The sequence below is a fragment of the Aspergillus ruber genome (genome assembly GCF_000600275.1).
Source record: "Aspergillus ruber CBS 135680 unplaced genomic scaffold scaffold00016, whole genome shotgun sequence".
In the NCBI taxonomy this organism is placed as follows: Eukaryota; Fungi; Ascomycota; class Eurotiomycetes; order Eurotiales; family Aspergillaceae; genus Aspergillus; species Aspergillus ruber.
Genome location: NW_024467312.1, coordinates 389,243 through 400,081, shown reverse-complemented (window position 1 = coordinate 400,081; position 10,839 = coordinate 389,243). Strand labels below are relative to the sequence as shown.

Genomic DNA, 10,839 nt, shown 5'->3' with positions numbered 1-10,839 from the left:
AAAAAAAAAAAAAAAAAAAGAAAAGAAAAGAAAGAAACTCAAGGTCCAGATCTCGGCTCCCGCCCAAAAGAGGAATCCTTGCGATTATGTCACGTGAAATATTGTAAACGTTTGCCACCACTCGCCAATCGAGGTAGAGGGGAACTACGGGGTAAGGTATACAGCGACAGAGATCAATTGAGTGATGTCTGGCTTTCTTGACATGATTTCATGGGGCGTGGAACAATGATTGATCTTCACCATTCGAATCATGGGTGGTATTCCGTTCAAATCAACCGGGTGTAATACCTGCCGGCGGAGGAAAGTCAAGGTGAGCTGCTCTCTGGACTACGTATTTATATGCGACGATTCCAGCCTTGAAGATGCGCTGATAACGCTGCCGAGATGTGCAGTGCGACGAAACCAAGCCCGAATGTCTTCGGTGCGTCAAGAATGGCCATATCTGCACCGGTTATGAAAGACAGAGGGTCTTCATCCACAAGTCTGCCTCTGCGGTCAATAATTCGCAAAAAGCCCAGCGACCAAAAAGAAAGGACGCCGCAAAAAGTAACAGGCCTGCTGGAGCAATAATTGCGGTCAATCTTGCGGAGCAGGTCCCTCGATTCAATGCCCGCCTCGAGGTCCGATCTCAATTGTTGGCGTCTTTCATCAACAACTTCCTGCCCCCTGCGCAATTGTTAAAGACGAATAAAAATCTCTATGAGACTCTTCCAGATCTCATCGGAGGCAGTCCGCTCCTGGATAAGGCAGTCATTTCGCTTTCGTCGGCGTTCGTCGCAAAGAACAACCGTGATGACCGGTTACTGCAGTACAGCACCAAGCTTTATAGCCAAGCAATGGAACTCCTCCATAGGAAGATCAGGATGGGCAAGGGATTGGGAAAGGACCTTCTATATACCACAATCATTTTTCAGGTATATGAAGTAAGTGGCACGTACCCGGGTTCTCGGTAAGGGTTGGCCACTAATGTGTAAACCAGTTGATCAATTGCTCTCCATCTGGATTCCCTGCATGGCTGGCGCATGTCCAGGGAAGTAACGCTTTGATACAGCAATGCAGCGGGCGAAGTAAGGAAGCCGTTGCCGAAAACCTATTCCTCCGTCAGCTCAGATTTGTCATTGTGAGAATTGTTATATCTGTGTTTGCGGGTCGATGGCTGATCGTTGTAGCTGTGCGATGCGATTGGGAAACGACAATCCCCATGGCGCTATAACATTCCGACTAGGTCTAGTGAGCCGGGGGACAAGAACGCGCTTGCACCCGAACCCATCGATATATTCATCGACATATTGATCGAATGCACAGCTCTCATTGAGGATGTAGACACTTTCCTCGACCATGGGTATTTAGTTAGAGGCTCTCGAAGAGTAGGGGAACGCTTGTTGCACTCGTGTCTGTCGCTCGAGGACAAGCTGCACAATACTTGCATCTGGATGCAGGACAAACTTGGAGTACCATCTCCGCTTTCGAAAGATTCTAGTATTCTGAAAACATTCAGAACCGCCGTCCCCAAAGACTTCTTTCCTCAGCCTCTCAACTTCCCATCGCTCACCTGTGCCGAATCGCACCTGATATATTGGACAACTCTCGTTTTGCTTTACCCCTTGATCAACCAACTGTTCGACTTTCTCAGCCCTGGTCTTAGTCAATCCGGAAGCCCTGCCTCCACATCATGTTATCCGTCCATCGAATCAGCCGAAATCTCAACCTCTCCGTCAACCGAGACACTGGACCGAGTCGACTTCATCGCCCTAACCGCCGTCTATGCGACAGAAGTCTGCCGCGCCGCAGCATACTGCCTGCAACCGAACATGAAAGCATTAGGCGGACAAATGCTTCTAGCACCCTTAAGCCAAAGCACACAATTCTTCCAAGTCGAGCAGTCGAGCGAGAAGATAAAATGGTGCCAGGCAGTATTTATGCATCTACCGCAGGTGGGGTTCGCGATCGGCGTGTTTCTGAAGGATATGGTATGGCCGCAGTATCGGTTGTCGCAGAAGAGGAGATCGCCTACTCCGCTCGAGCAGGTTGTTGAGTGATGTTAACAGGAAGTGACGGGTAGTGAGTGCACCTTCCGTGTTTACTTAATGGGACTTAACGGGGATTGAAGTTGTTTTGGTAGGCGTCTGGAGTGGCTGGCTGGTTTTATACATGGTGTTGGCGTGGGTGGAGATGGGGATTGGCAGCTCGCACTCAGTATCTAAACCGGGTTAGCTCCACATAGCTTGTGCGTGACGGACACCGGTATTCTCCAAACTATGAGCGGATAAGCTGCCAATCAGTTTGGTCCTTGTTAATTGTGTTTTTCTTTCTTTTCCTATATATCGAAATATGTCATTTGTCGGGAGAGTCGTCTATACCAAGTATCTGTACATAACCCAGAGAACAATAGGTTTGGGATGCTATGACCACCTTTATAGTATACTTTATCATTAGAGTGATAATAGTTGGCCTAGATCTAGGTACTGTACCCCCTAGTCAACCAACACTCATCATAGATATTTGCTAAACCAATGCAACTCCCAAGTTTTGCCTCAGTGAAGACTCTCCCGCGTCATGCACTTCGTCGAGAAATGACTCCCACCCAATTAACCATTTGGTGATGTCTTGTGGCCAAGGTGTGCGGATAAGGTAATTGTACTAGCGCCGGCGAAACTGGTGAGCCCGGTCGTAGGGAGTGACTTTGAAGTAGGCAGAGAGTGTCTTGAGTTTGGGTGTACGAACCTTTTCCACTGATTAAGGCACTGTTGTTCTGGCGCAAATTAGGCGTTAATGTAGCGGTGGAAACTCTCATATTCACTTAGGATCTGATCGGCCTACCTATCTTCTTTTCCCCAGAAGAAAGCATCAGTCTCGTACTCGAAATCCATATCTGCATCACTTTCGTAGTCACTTGATTGAGGTGGGAATGGTTCGGTTCTATGGAGTTATTCTGGCTTTTTCATGAATGGATCTATCTACTGCTATATATTATTTCTCTTGGCCAGGGTGCGAAGATCGGAGGACCCGAGATCAATTCTGATCAAATAGGGAGTTGGTCGGACATTCATTGCTTTATTGGGTAATGGTTATTGAATGGCTTCAATTTATCACAATGAAAAATCAATGGAAGAAATTGAAGACACTGTTAGGGGCTAAGCCCGCAGCGCTAATAACTATCATACAAGAGGTTTCGTTGAAGGAGAGAAGAACGGATGTCCCATCGGACAAGCCTTTTATATACAAAAGTACATCATGCGGGGTAGTAGTCAAGTAACCACTCCGATCATTCCTCCGACTAGCATATCGTTTATTCTACAGGCGCAGCGCGCAGCCTGTGACAGACACAAAAGTGTAATGGGTTGTGCTGCCCATCTGAGAGTAAGAAGGGATATTAGGGGATCCGATTTCTCAACGGTGACATTATTACTCCGGGCTGCTAGCGAGAACTCACAAGTTCTCAAATGAGTTCATAAACGAGGTGAAAACCGAGTTCGAGGTTGGATTGAACTCGACTCGCTGGCAGTAGTAAATAGCATTGATCTGATTGGCGTGCGCATTTGTCAGCATCGATTCCCGCGGAATAGCCACTCACGTGTGATTTATTGCGTCAGAGTCCGGACCGGGCAAAAAATATCCTGAACCCATCCAACTCTCGCCTCAAAACAACTACTTTGTCAACATTGGTGTTTTGCACATTGATCTAATACAATCAAGATGTCAGTGAGCTCAGCATCTGGAATCATGCTCAGGCGGACAATCTTCAGCACCAGACTGGCGGCCCCGTGGAACGCTGCAGAGGTGACTTCTCGGTCGGTTAGAAGCCCTGCATTGGGTTCCTACAGAGCCGTTCATCAATCGGCACGATTGCCAGCGATGACTTCCTCTGAGACTCGACGCAGACCGGCGCTGCGTCCTCGTCACCAGCCTGCTGCTCATTCCCGGGTTAACGGGCCCTCGCCGGCTAGCAAGCGCACCATCTTTATCCAGACGGAGAACACACCTAACCCGGATGTAAGTTGTCAGTTTTGATCCAAACTATGAGAAATTTTGCTAATCCATGACTGTTAGGCATTGAAATTCATTCCCAACCACCCCATTCTTCCCGAAGGTTTCCCCACTACATTTATCGAATACCTCTCCCCTCGGTCGACGGTTGCGCCTCCTCACCCCTCCCCGCTGGCGGCGCATTTGCTGAACGTTGATGGTGTCTCGTCCGTCTTCTATGGAAGCGACTTTATCACAGTGACCAAGGCGAGCGATGCGAACTGGGCACACATCAAGCCGGAAGTATTTAGCATGATCACACAAACCGTGACATCCGGCGATCCGATCGTCAACACTATAGAAAAGAGCGCTGCTGAACAAGGTCAAGAAGGCGGTGGCGAGGAGTCGCTGGCCTACAATGAGGATGAAGAAGAGGTTGTCAGCATGATTAAGGAGCTTTTGGAGACCCGAATTCGACCTGCGATCCAGGAAGACGGAGGTGATATTGAGCTCCGGGGATTTGAGAATGGCATCGTCATGCTGAAGTTGCGGGGTGCATGCCGGACGTGCGACTCGAGCACAGTGACTTTGAAGAATGGCATTGAGTCGATGCTTATGCACTACGTATGTTTGCTTCCCGACGGATATGGATGGATTCAGGCTAACAGATTGCAGATCGAGGAGGTCCAGGGTGTTGAGCAGGTCATGGATCAGGAGGAAGAGATTTCTATGCATGAATTTGCGCGGTTTGAGGAGAAGCTGCGCCAGCAGAAGGGGGCGGAGGCGACTGCGGGTACAGTAGGCAAGGGTAGTTTGGACACGGTTGCTTGATTTACTCTTCTTTTTTTTTTTTTTTTTTTTCATATGAAGAATATATACCACGTGAGATTTTTGTTTAATCAGATAGAAAAATCACCAGACCAGTTGTACTATACTGAAGGAATCGACTGTCATACCCAGTTATGCTACTTGTATTATGTGCATGGAATGCCGGAGCGCGGGCCATTCGCCGGGGAGTGCATGAAGAACCGGTGCAGAGAAGAGGGGTAAGGGTAAATCAAAAGAGACTTGGAACCAGCTCTGATAGCAAACAATCCTTATAATCGCGTGCATTAAAACCAGGGTTCATTGATACATCAACCGGAGTCGTTCCAAAGAGTCTTTTTCCCCCGCCTCTTGAGCCAATGCGACTTGTCCACACAACGTCACAACTGCTTGCCCGGGGCGATCCGTGGACAGTGGCTATCAACGTTACAAGCGTCCTGGGTAGATCCCGTGCTACTAGTCCCATAGTACTCCGATACAGAAAGCAACAAGCTGGTAACCGTGGGTCCGCAATGGCGACTATCACGAGGTTATATTCGGATTCATTGCAATTGGGGGATAATGTATCTCGACTGTATCCAATAAATGGACTAGTATTCCATATCGGCCAAAAAGATGTAAAGGAATGTAAAGGAAAAAGGCTGGACTGGGCTGGGCTGATGAGTCAGCTACACTAGAGCTTTCCCCGCAATTTGGTAATATACGGTCACATACGGTACGGATACGGAGTGGTACACGGTGGTACTAAGTGCATGGAGCTAGTGGTAGTAAGGAGGCAAAAGTACAGACCGATGGCATGACGTTCATTCACAGACCAGAGAATGATTATTTAACAAATTACCTGCAGAATTCGACATATAAGTCTCTGTTCTTCTAACAACTCTCAGTGTCTGTATTGTACAAGAGAACAGTAACTCAAGTTCTAACTACTTTTGCCTCGCTTGACCCGTGGCTCGTTGTGTCTCTGTGAACGAACTCTTGTCCCGTACAACGTCTTCGTCGACTTTTTTCAGCTTTTATACTTATAAGCCACACTCCTCCCGTTCTCCATTAACGGATTTTCATCGTCTGCAAGTACGGAGTACGGTTACATACAGTACCAGTACTACCCAACCACCACTCCCGATCGGATCCAGCGAAAGAGCTGCTGCGCCGCCGCTCACTCCAACTCCGCACTCCTTCTCAACAAGATCACTTTTCCTCCGTCGACGGTCTCTTTCCATCTTCTTATTTGTCTTCTTTTACTTCTACTGCCGCTCTTGACCTTTTCTTTTCCTTTTCTCTTAGATTGTTTGCATCTCAAGATGCGTTGCTTTTGAGGGTTGACCCTCGTCCCATTGATCAGACCACCAAGTCCAATATCTTCTCAACGTCATCTAAACATCCCCGTGGTCACGCTATCCGTTCTCTACAAATCCGACTACAATACGGCGCATAGTCGAACTGGATAGATTACTTCTCTACTTGTCTTGGTCGAATGGGATAGGACGGTAGACGATTGGTATTTACTGATTATTCAATACGATTTAAAGACGATCATCGAAAACAATCCGGTCCGGTCTCTATCACCAATTCATCCCATCTCGTGTCTCTCACGCGCCAACCACTACCTCAAATATCTCTCTCAGAACGGAAGCCTGGTCGCTTCTTTTAACTCGAATCCTTCTTGCAATTTTTACGGGAAACGACGAACTTTTTTCTCTTTTGCGACTACTTGGGATATAGATCTAATAAAAGTTTCATTTAGACTGGTGAGTCTCCTGAGGGTATTCGAGGGTAGATCTACCGACGACAGACAACTGACCGATTGGGATATGCTAATATAGACGCGATTACGAACCTACATTATTACTATACTGCTCTACGTTTGTTCGGGAACACCCGTGATACCATCTCTATCTTTGTACACTCTTGGTTGTCTATCTGACAACCTATTCGGCGCGCCTTTTTGTATCAACTCAGGTATGTATAATTCGTTTTCCTTCTTTGTATTATATCTGGCATTCCTTTCATATCATTGCATCTGTTCATTCAATTTGCATTGCCGCTTGATTGCATCCATGGAACCAGTCTACCAATGAAAGAACCCGGGCGGTTTTCCCATTTCTTTCTTCCCTTTGGTACGACATAAAAGGGAAAGCTACCCAGTTTACCCATCCTTTCTTCCCCTGTCTGCCTGGTCCAAAGTCACTTTCATTGAGGGGCGCATGTTCGCCACAATGTGGTGGCATGGTTGTATAGTTTTATCTCTCCAGCGCCCTCATTGCCACGCCAGTTTTCACCGTCTCTTTACATCTATGCGTCCAATTCCACTATATACTGATACCCTACTATTCTATGCTTTGAACTGGCACCATATGCGAAAGCTCTCCTGACCCTTGTCTTTGCATGTTAGAACCAGCGCTTTGTGGCCCAATATACCTCGTCTTTAATCTGTTTGCTTTCTGTTTTTGTTTTGGGGCATTAACTCTGCAGCCTGATCAGCAGTGAATGTCTGTTGTGGTGCTATTTTTCTCCACATTTGGCCTGAGAACAAACATCACTCACTCTCTTCCACATTTTGGCAGTTCCCCATACTTTTCCACTTTTTCATGTTCTGACGTCAACATCCTCCGAAGATAGGACGAAAAGAATTCAAGGTGAGTTCACACTGATTTTCTTAAATTTGATGCTTTCTTCTATGCGTTTTATTCTCTTTCATTTATTCTACTTTTGTATACATTTCCTGCTGTGGACTTTGACTACGACAGCTGTATGACCTAGTCCTGGTCGCCAAACAACTAGCCCACCACTTCTAGTGCCTGCGGATTCTCCATGCTTTATTCAGTTGACCCCTCATCCAATCCACTTGCTAATGGCGGTATCTGCTGCAATCAGGATCTGATTCTTATTCGCTCGTCACATCATGGCTGCCCCATCCAGCAAGCCTGTACAGGCGCCAAAATCCACTACCTCACCAACTTCGTCCACCAATGCGACAGCTCGTCTCGAAAAGGCCCATCCCGGCGTTCGTCGTTCAACCCCCGATTCAGACGCTCTGGCATCTTCAGACGATGATGGGGACCACTCTCAGCAGACGCAGCCCCCGACCTCCTCTGTGTCCATTCCCAAGCCCGGTCGCCGCACGTCCTGGTTGAACGAAGTCCCTGTACACGTTACCCGCAAGTCTTCTTTGACAACTACTGCCCCTCTATCATCGGGAACTTCCAACCCGACTAGCCCCGCAACTGATCAGGCTGTGTGGAGCACGAGTCCGGGTTTGGGTGGCTCGATCGCGTGGAACCACGTTGGAAGTAGCTCATTCCCATGGGGTACGGGTATTTGGAATTCGGATTCTCGAAAAGAGCCACCTCCTCGCCTCTCAGAGATTGTTCCGTCCCCCACTACTTCGAATACTTATCTCGCAGAGGAGCTACTGAGCCCGACCGCCCGTACTTCGTCTGGGGACGCGGGTATCCCATTTTCCATTCCTCTTCATCCGACTCCCAAGACTTATCGGTCTCAATCGTACTCAGTGGGCCAATTGGACCCCGAGTTTCTAACCCAGATGGCCAGCAATTCGGGAGCAGCGCAGGCTCCATACCCCAATGCGCGCCCTCGCAATAGTGTTAACCAGCTGTCCGCCTTGCAGCATCGTTCATCGCGCCCCAGCCTTCTTGGAGAGTTGGGTCACGACCCTGCGACGCTTGACCGTGTGCGTGAAGATGAAGATGATGAGGAGGGTAGCGCCAACGGCTCTGATGGCAGCATGAACTATACTGTCAACCAAGCGCGCACCATTGAGCAGCTCTCCAGGGAGAACGCCCTTTTGCGCCAGGCGGCTATAGATAACAGTATGAGGGACCGTCGCGGATCAACTGCGTCTGCAAACGGTGGCTACGCGGTTGGTGGCGCGCCTCGTAACTTGCATGCTATTCGCGGAAGTGTGCCCGAAGAGACAGATCTAGACGTCCACGACCTGGATGAGCTCCGCAGCATTCATGGATACAACAACAATCTCGGTGGCCCGAAGAGGCGCTTCTCCGAACATTCTGCTAATCTGGAAAAGCAATTTTCAGGGCTTGCTCCCTTGGAAAACCGCGCCCTAGATAATGTTCGAAAGGCTCATTGGCAGACTTCCCTTGGTTTTGACAGTATCCCAGAGATACCCCAGAGTCGCCGTCACTCCTTTGCGGATATTCCCATGCGACACACCTCCATCAGTTCCGCTGCCGGTGATTCGCAGGCTCCCGTCAACTTTAGGACTGGATTGGGAGACCTGGAGGACGAACACCCTCATATCGCTGATGGACCCCTTGGGAATGCCCCAGGACAGACCCGTGAGTACCACCAAAGCTCTTCCCAGATGGTCCCTTATTTGAATCCCGAGGAGTTGGAGGAAATGAGATTGGAACAAATTCATTTACAAGCCCGTCAATTTGCAGCTTCGTACTTCTCCCACGAGCAAAGCCTTCGCATGGCCGACGAGGCGCGTCTCCCTACGTCTCTGCACTCGACCTATTCCCTCCCCCACCATGGCTATGGCCGCCACCAGCCCCCTCTTGCGCATTTCCACCAGAACCAGCTTCTCTACATCGTGACCTTCAAGTGTCACCGCGCGGATGTTTTCTACATCCAGGAAGACACCGGCCTTCAGGTGAAGCCGGGCGATCTGGTTATTGTCGAAGCGGATCGAGGCATGGACCTAGGAACCATCCAGCACGCCAACGTTTCGCTACAAAAAGCCCGTGAGCTCAAGCAGCAGTACGCGGAAGAACACTACAAGTGGTTGATGATGTTCTCTCGCCAGGGCCAGAATGGTGGTACCAACGTTGTTGATCCGTCTGGAAACATTCCCGGTTTGAATGGCAGAAGCGCTATCGGTGGCATGGGTCCTCATGGCTCCCACGGTGGCCCACAGGAGGCGCCTGCTGACATTAAGCCGAAATTGATTAAGAGACTGGCTCAGAACCATGAGATTTTGACGCTTCGCGATAAGGAAGGTAACGAGGCGAAGGCCAAACGGGTCTGCCAGCAGAAAGTTGTAGAGCACCGTCTCAATATGGAGATTTTGGATGCTGAGTTCCAGATGTGAGTGTTTATTCAATCGTCCCTTATTTCACGTTTTGAATTGCTAATAGGAAACAGGGACTGGAAGAAGCTTACTTTTTATTACTTTGCGGACTCATACATCAACTTCAACTCGCTTGTGACTGATCTTTTCAAGATCTACAAGACCAGAATCTGGATGTCCGCCATCAACCCTGCGTCGTTTGCTACTCCGCCTGGCGTTGGCTTGCCCTCTTCCGGTGCCATGAGCAACCCCCTGTACCAAGAGTCGCAGTCAGACCGGCGTCATCAGCATGACGCCCGCCCTTACGGCAATGGTCGAGATTTCGCAAACGAAATGCTGCGCAACCCTTACGCAGATACCTATCAGTCATTCGGCCAGGCCCCTCGCCATCCCGAAGCTGGCCTTGGTGGATTCGGCATGCAAGGCCAACCCGATCCGTTTTCGGCCTATGGACCTACAGCCTACGGCCCGATAGAGACGGGATTCGTGGACTATGCAGCCTCTCCTCGCATGCCTCCAGCCGCCAGTGACTGGACTAGTCGATTCCAGGGCCTGTCACTTGGCTCTTAACGCTGACAGACACTCAGCACGACACATTTCCTTGTACAAATTGGCGTTTCTGTTTTGTGTGATAATCCTGGCTGCACGGTGAGACAGGTACTTATTAGAGATCTTTGGTTTGTCCTATTTTCTTTTTATCTTTTTTACACCTTTTTTAACTATTTTCGGTGTGGATGCGAAGCCTTCGACCGGGAAGCTATTTCTTTGTATTCAATTCTTTCTACTTTCTTTTTTCCCCTTTTGCTTTTCAGTTGCACTCCTCCCTCTTTTGTATTCTCCGCTCATACGCACAGAAGAAAGAAGAAAGAAAGAGATTAGACGCTACTTTTTATCGTTTACAGGCTATCAGATTCGGGTCTGTTTTTTTTTTTTTTTTTTTTTTGCAATGCCGATACCTAACTTAATAGACCGGGCACGAAACGAATATACGGCTT

General features: G+C 48.7%; 4 protein-coding genes across 4 annotated transcripts; 3 read left to right on the top strand and 1 right to left on the bottom strand.

Annotated features, from left to right (window-relative positions):
- Positions 1 to 45: 45 nt before the first annotated feature.
- EURHEDRAFT_523917 (Zn(II)2Cys6 transcription factor) lies at positions 46 to 2,039 on the top strand (the record flags this gene model as incomplete). The annotated part of the gene is made up of 4 exons (XM_040786910.1): positions 46 to 310; positions 393 to 923; positions 980 to 1,120; positions 1,170 to 2,039. The coding sequence occupies exons 1-4, from the start codon at positions 251 to 253 to the stop codon at positions 2,037 to 2,039; spliced, it is 1,602 nt and encodes a 533-aa protein (XP_040638161.1). The 5' UTR covers positions 46 to 250.
- Positions 2,040 to 3,723: 1,684 nt separating this feature from the next.
- On the top strand, positions 3,724 to 4,797 carry EURHEDRAFT_457735 (NifU family protein; the record flags this gene model as incomplete). The annotated part of the gene is made up of 3 exons (XM_040784453.1): positions 3,724 to 3,993; positions 4,051 to 4,590; positions 4,642 to 4,797. The coding sequence occupies 3 exons, from the start codon at positions 3,724 to 3,726 to the stop codon at positions 4,795 to 4,797; spliced, it is 966 nt and encodes a 321-aa protein (XP_040638160.1).
- Positions 4,798 to 4,926: 129 nt separating this feature from the next.
- Positions 4,927 to 5,698, bottom strand: EURHEDRAFT_91875 (uncharacterized protein). Its single transcript, XM_040787690.1, has 2 exons — positions 5,506 to 5,698; positions 4,927 to 5,442 (listed from the first exon to the last, which is right to left on the bottom strand). Exons 1-2 carry the CDS (start codon positions 5,543 to 5,545, stop codon positions 5,024 to 5,026), a joined length of 459 nt encoding a protein of 152 aa, XP_040638159.1. The 5' UTR covers positions 5,546 to 5,698; the 3' UTR covers positions 4,927 to 5,023.
- Positions 5,699 to 7,696: 1,998 nt separating this feature from the next.
- On the top strand, positions 7,697 to 10,414 carry EURHEDRAFT_516023 (PSP1 domain protein; the record flags this gene model as incomplete). The annotated part of the gene is made up of 2 exons (XM_040786431.1): positions 7,697 to 9,861; positions 9,919 to 10,414. The coding sequence occupies 2 exons, from the start codon at positions 7,697 to 7,699 to the stop codon at positions 10,412 to 10,414; spliced, it is 2,661 nt and encodes an 886-aa protein (XP_040638158.1).
- Between the last annotated feature and the right edge of the window lie 425 nt (positions 10,415 to 10,839).

Excerpts from the sequence above, each read along its gene's own strand:
- EURHEDRAFT_91875 (XM_040787690.1), bottom strand. The coding sequence starts at position 5,545 with ATGCACTTAGTACCACCGTGTACCACTCCGTATCCGTACC. Across the intron at positions 5,443-5,505 it reads TACCACTCCGTATCCGTACC|CCCAGTCCAGCCTTTTTCCT; the intron begins GTATGTGACCGT and ends TCATCAGCCCAG.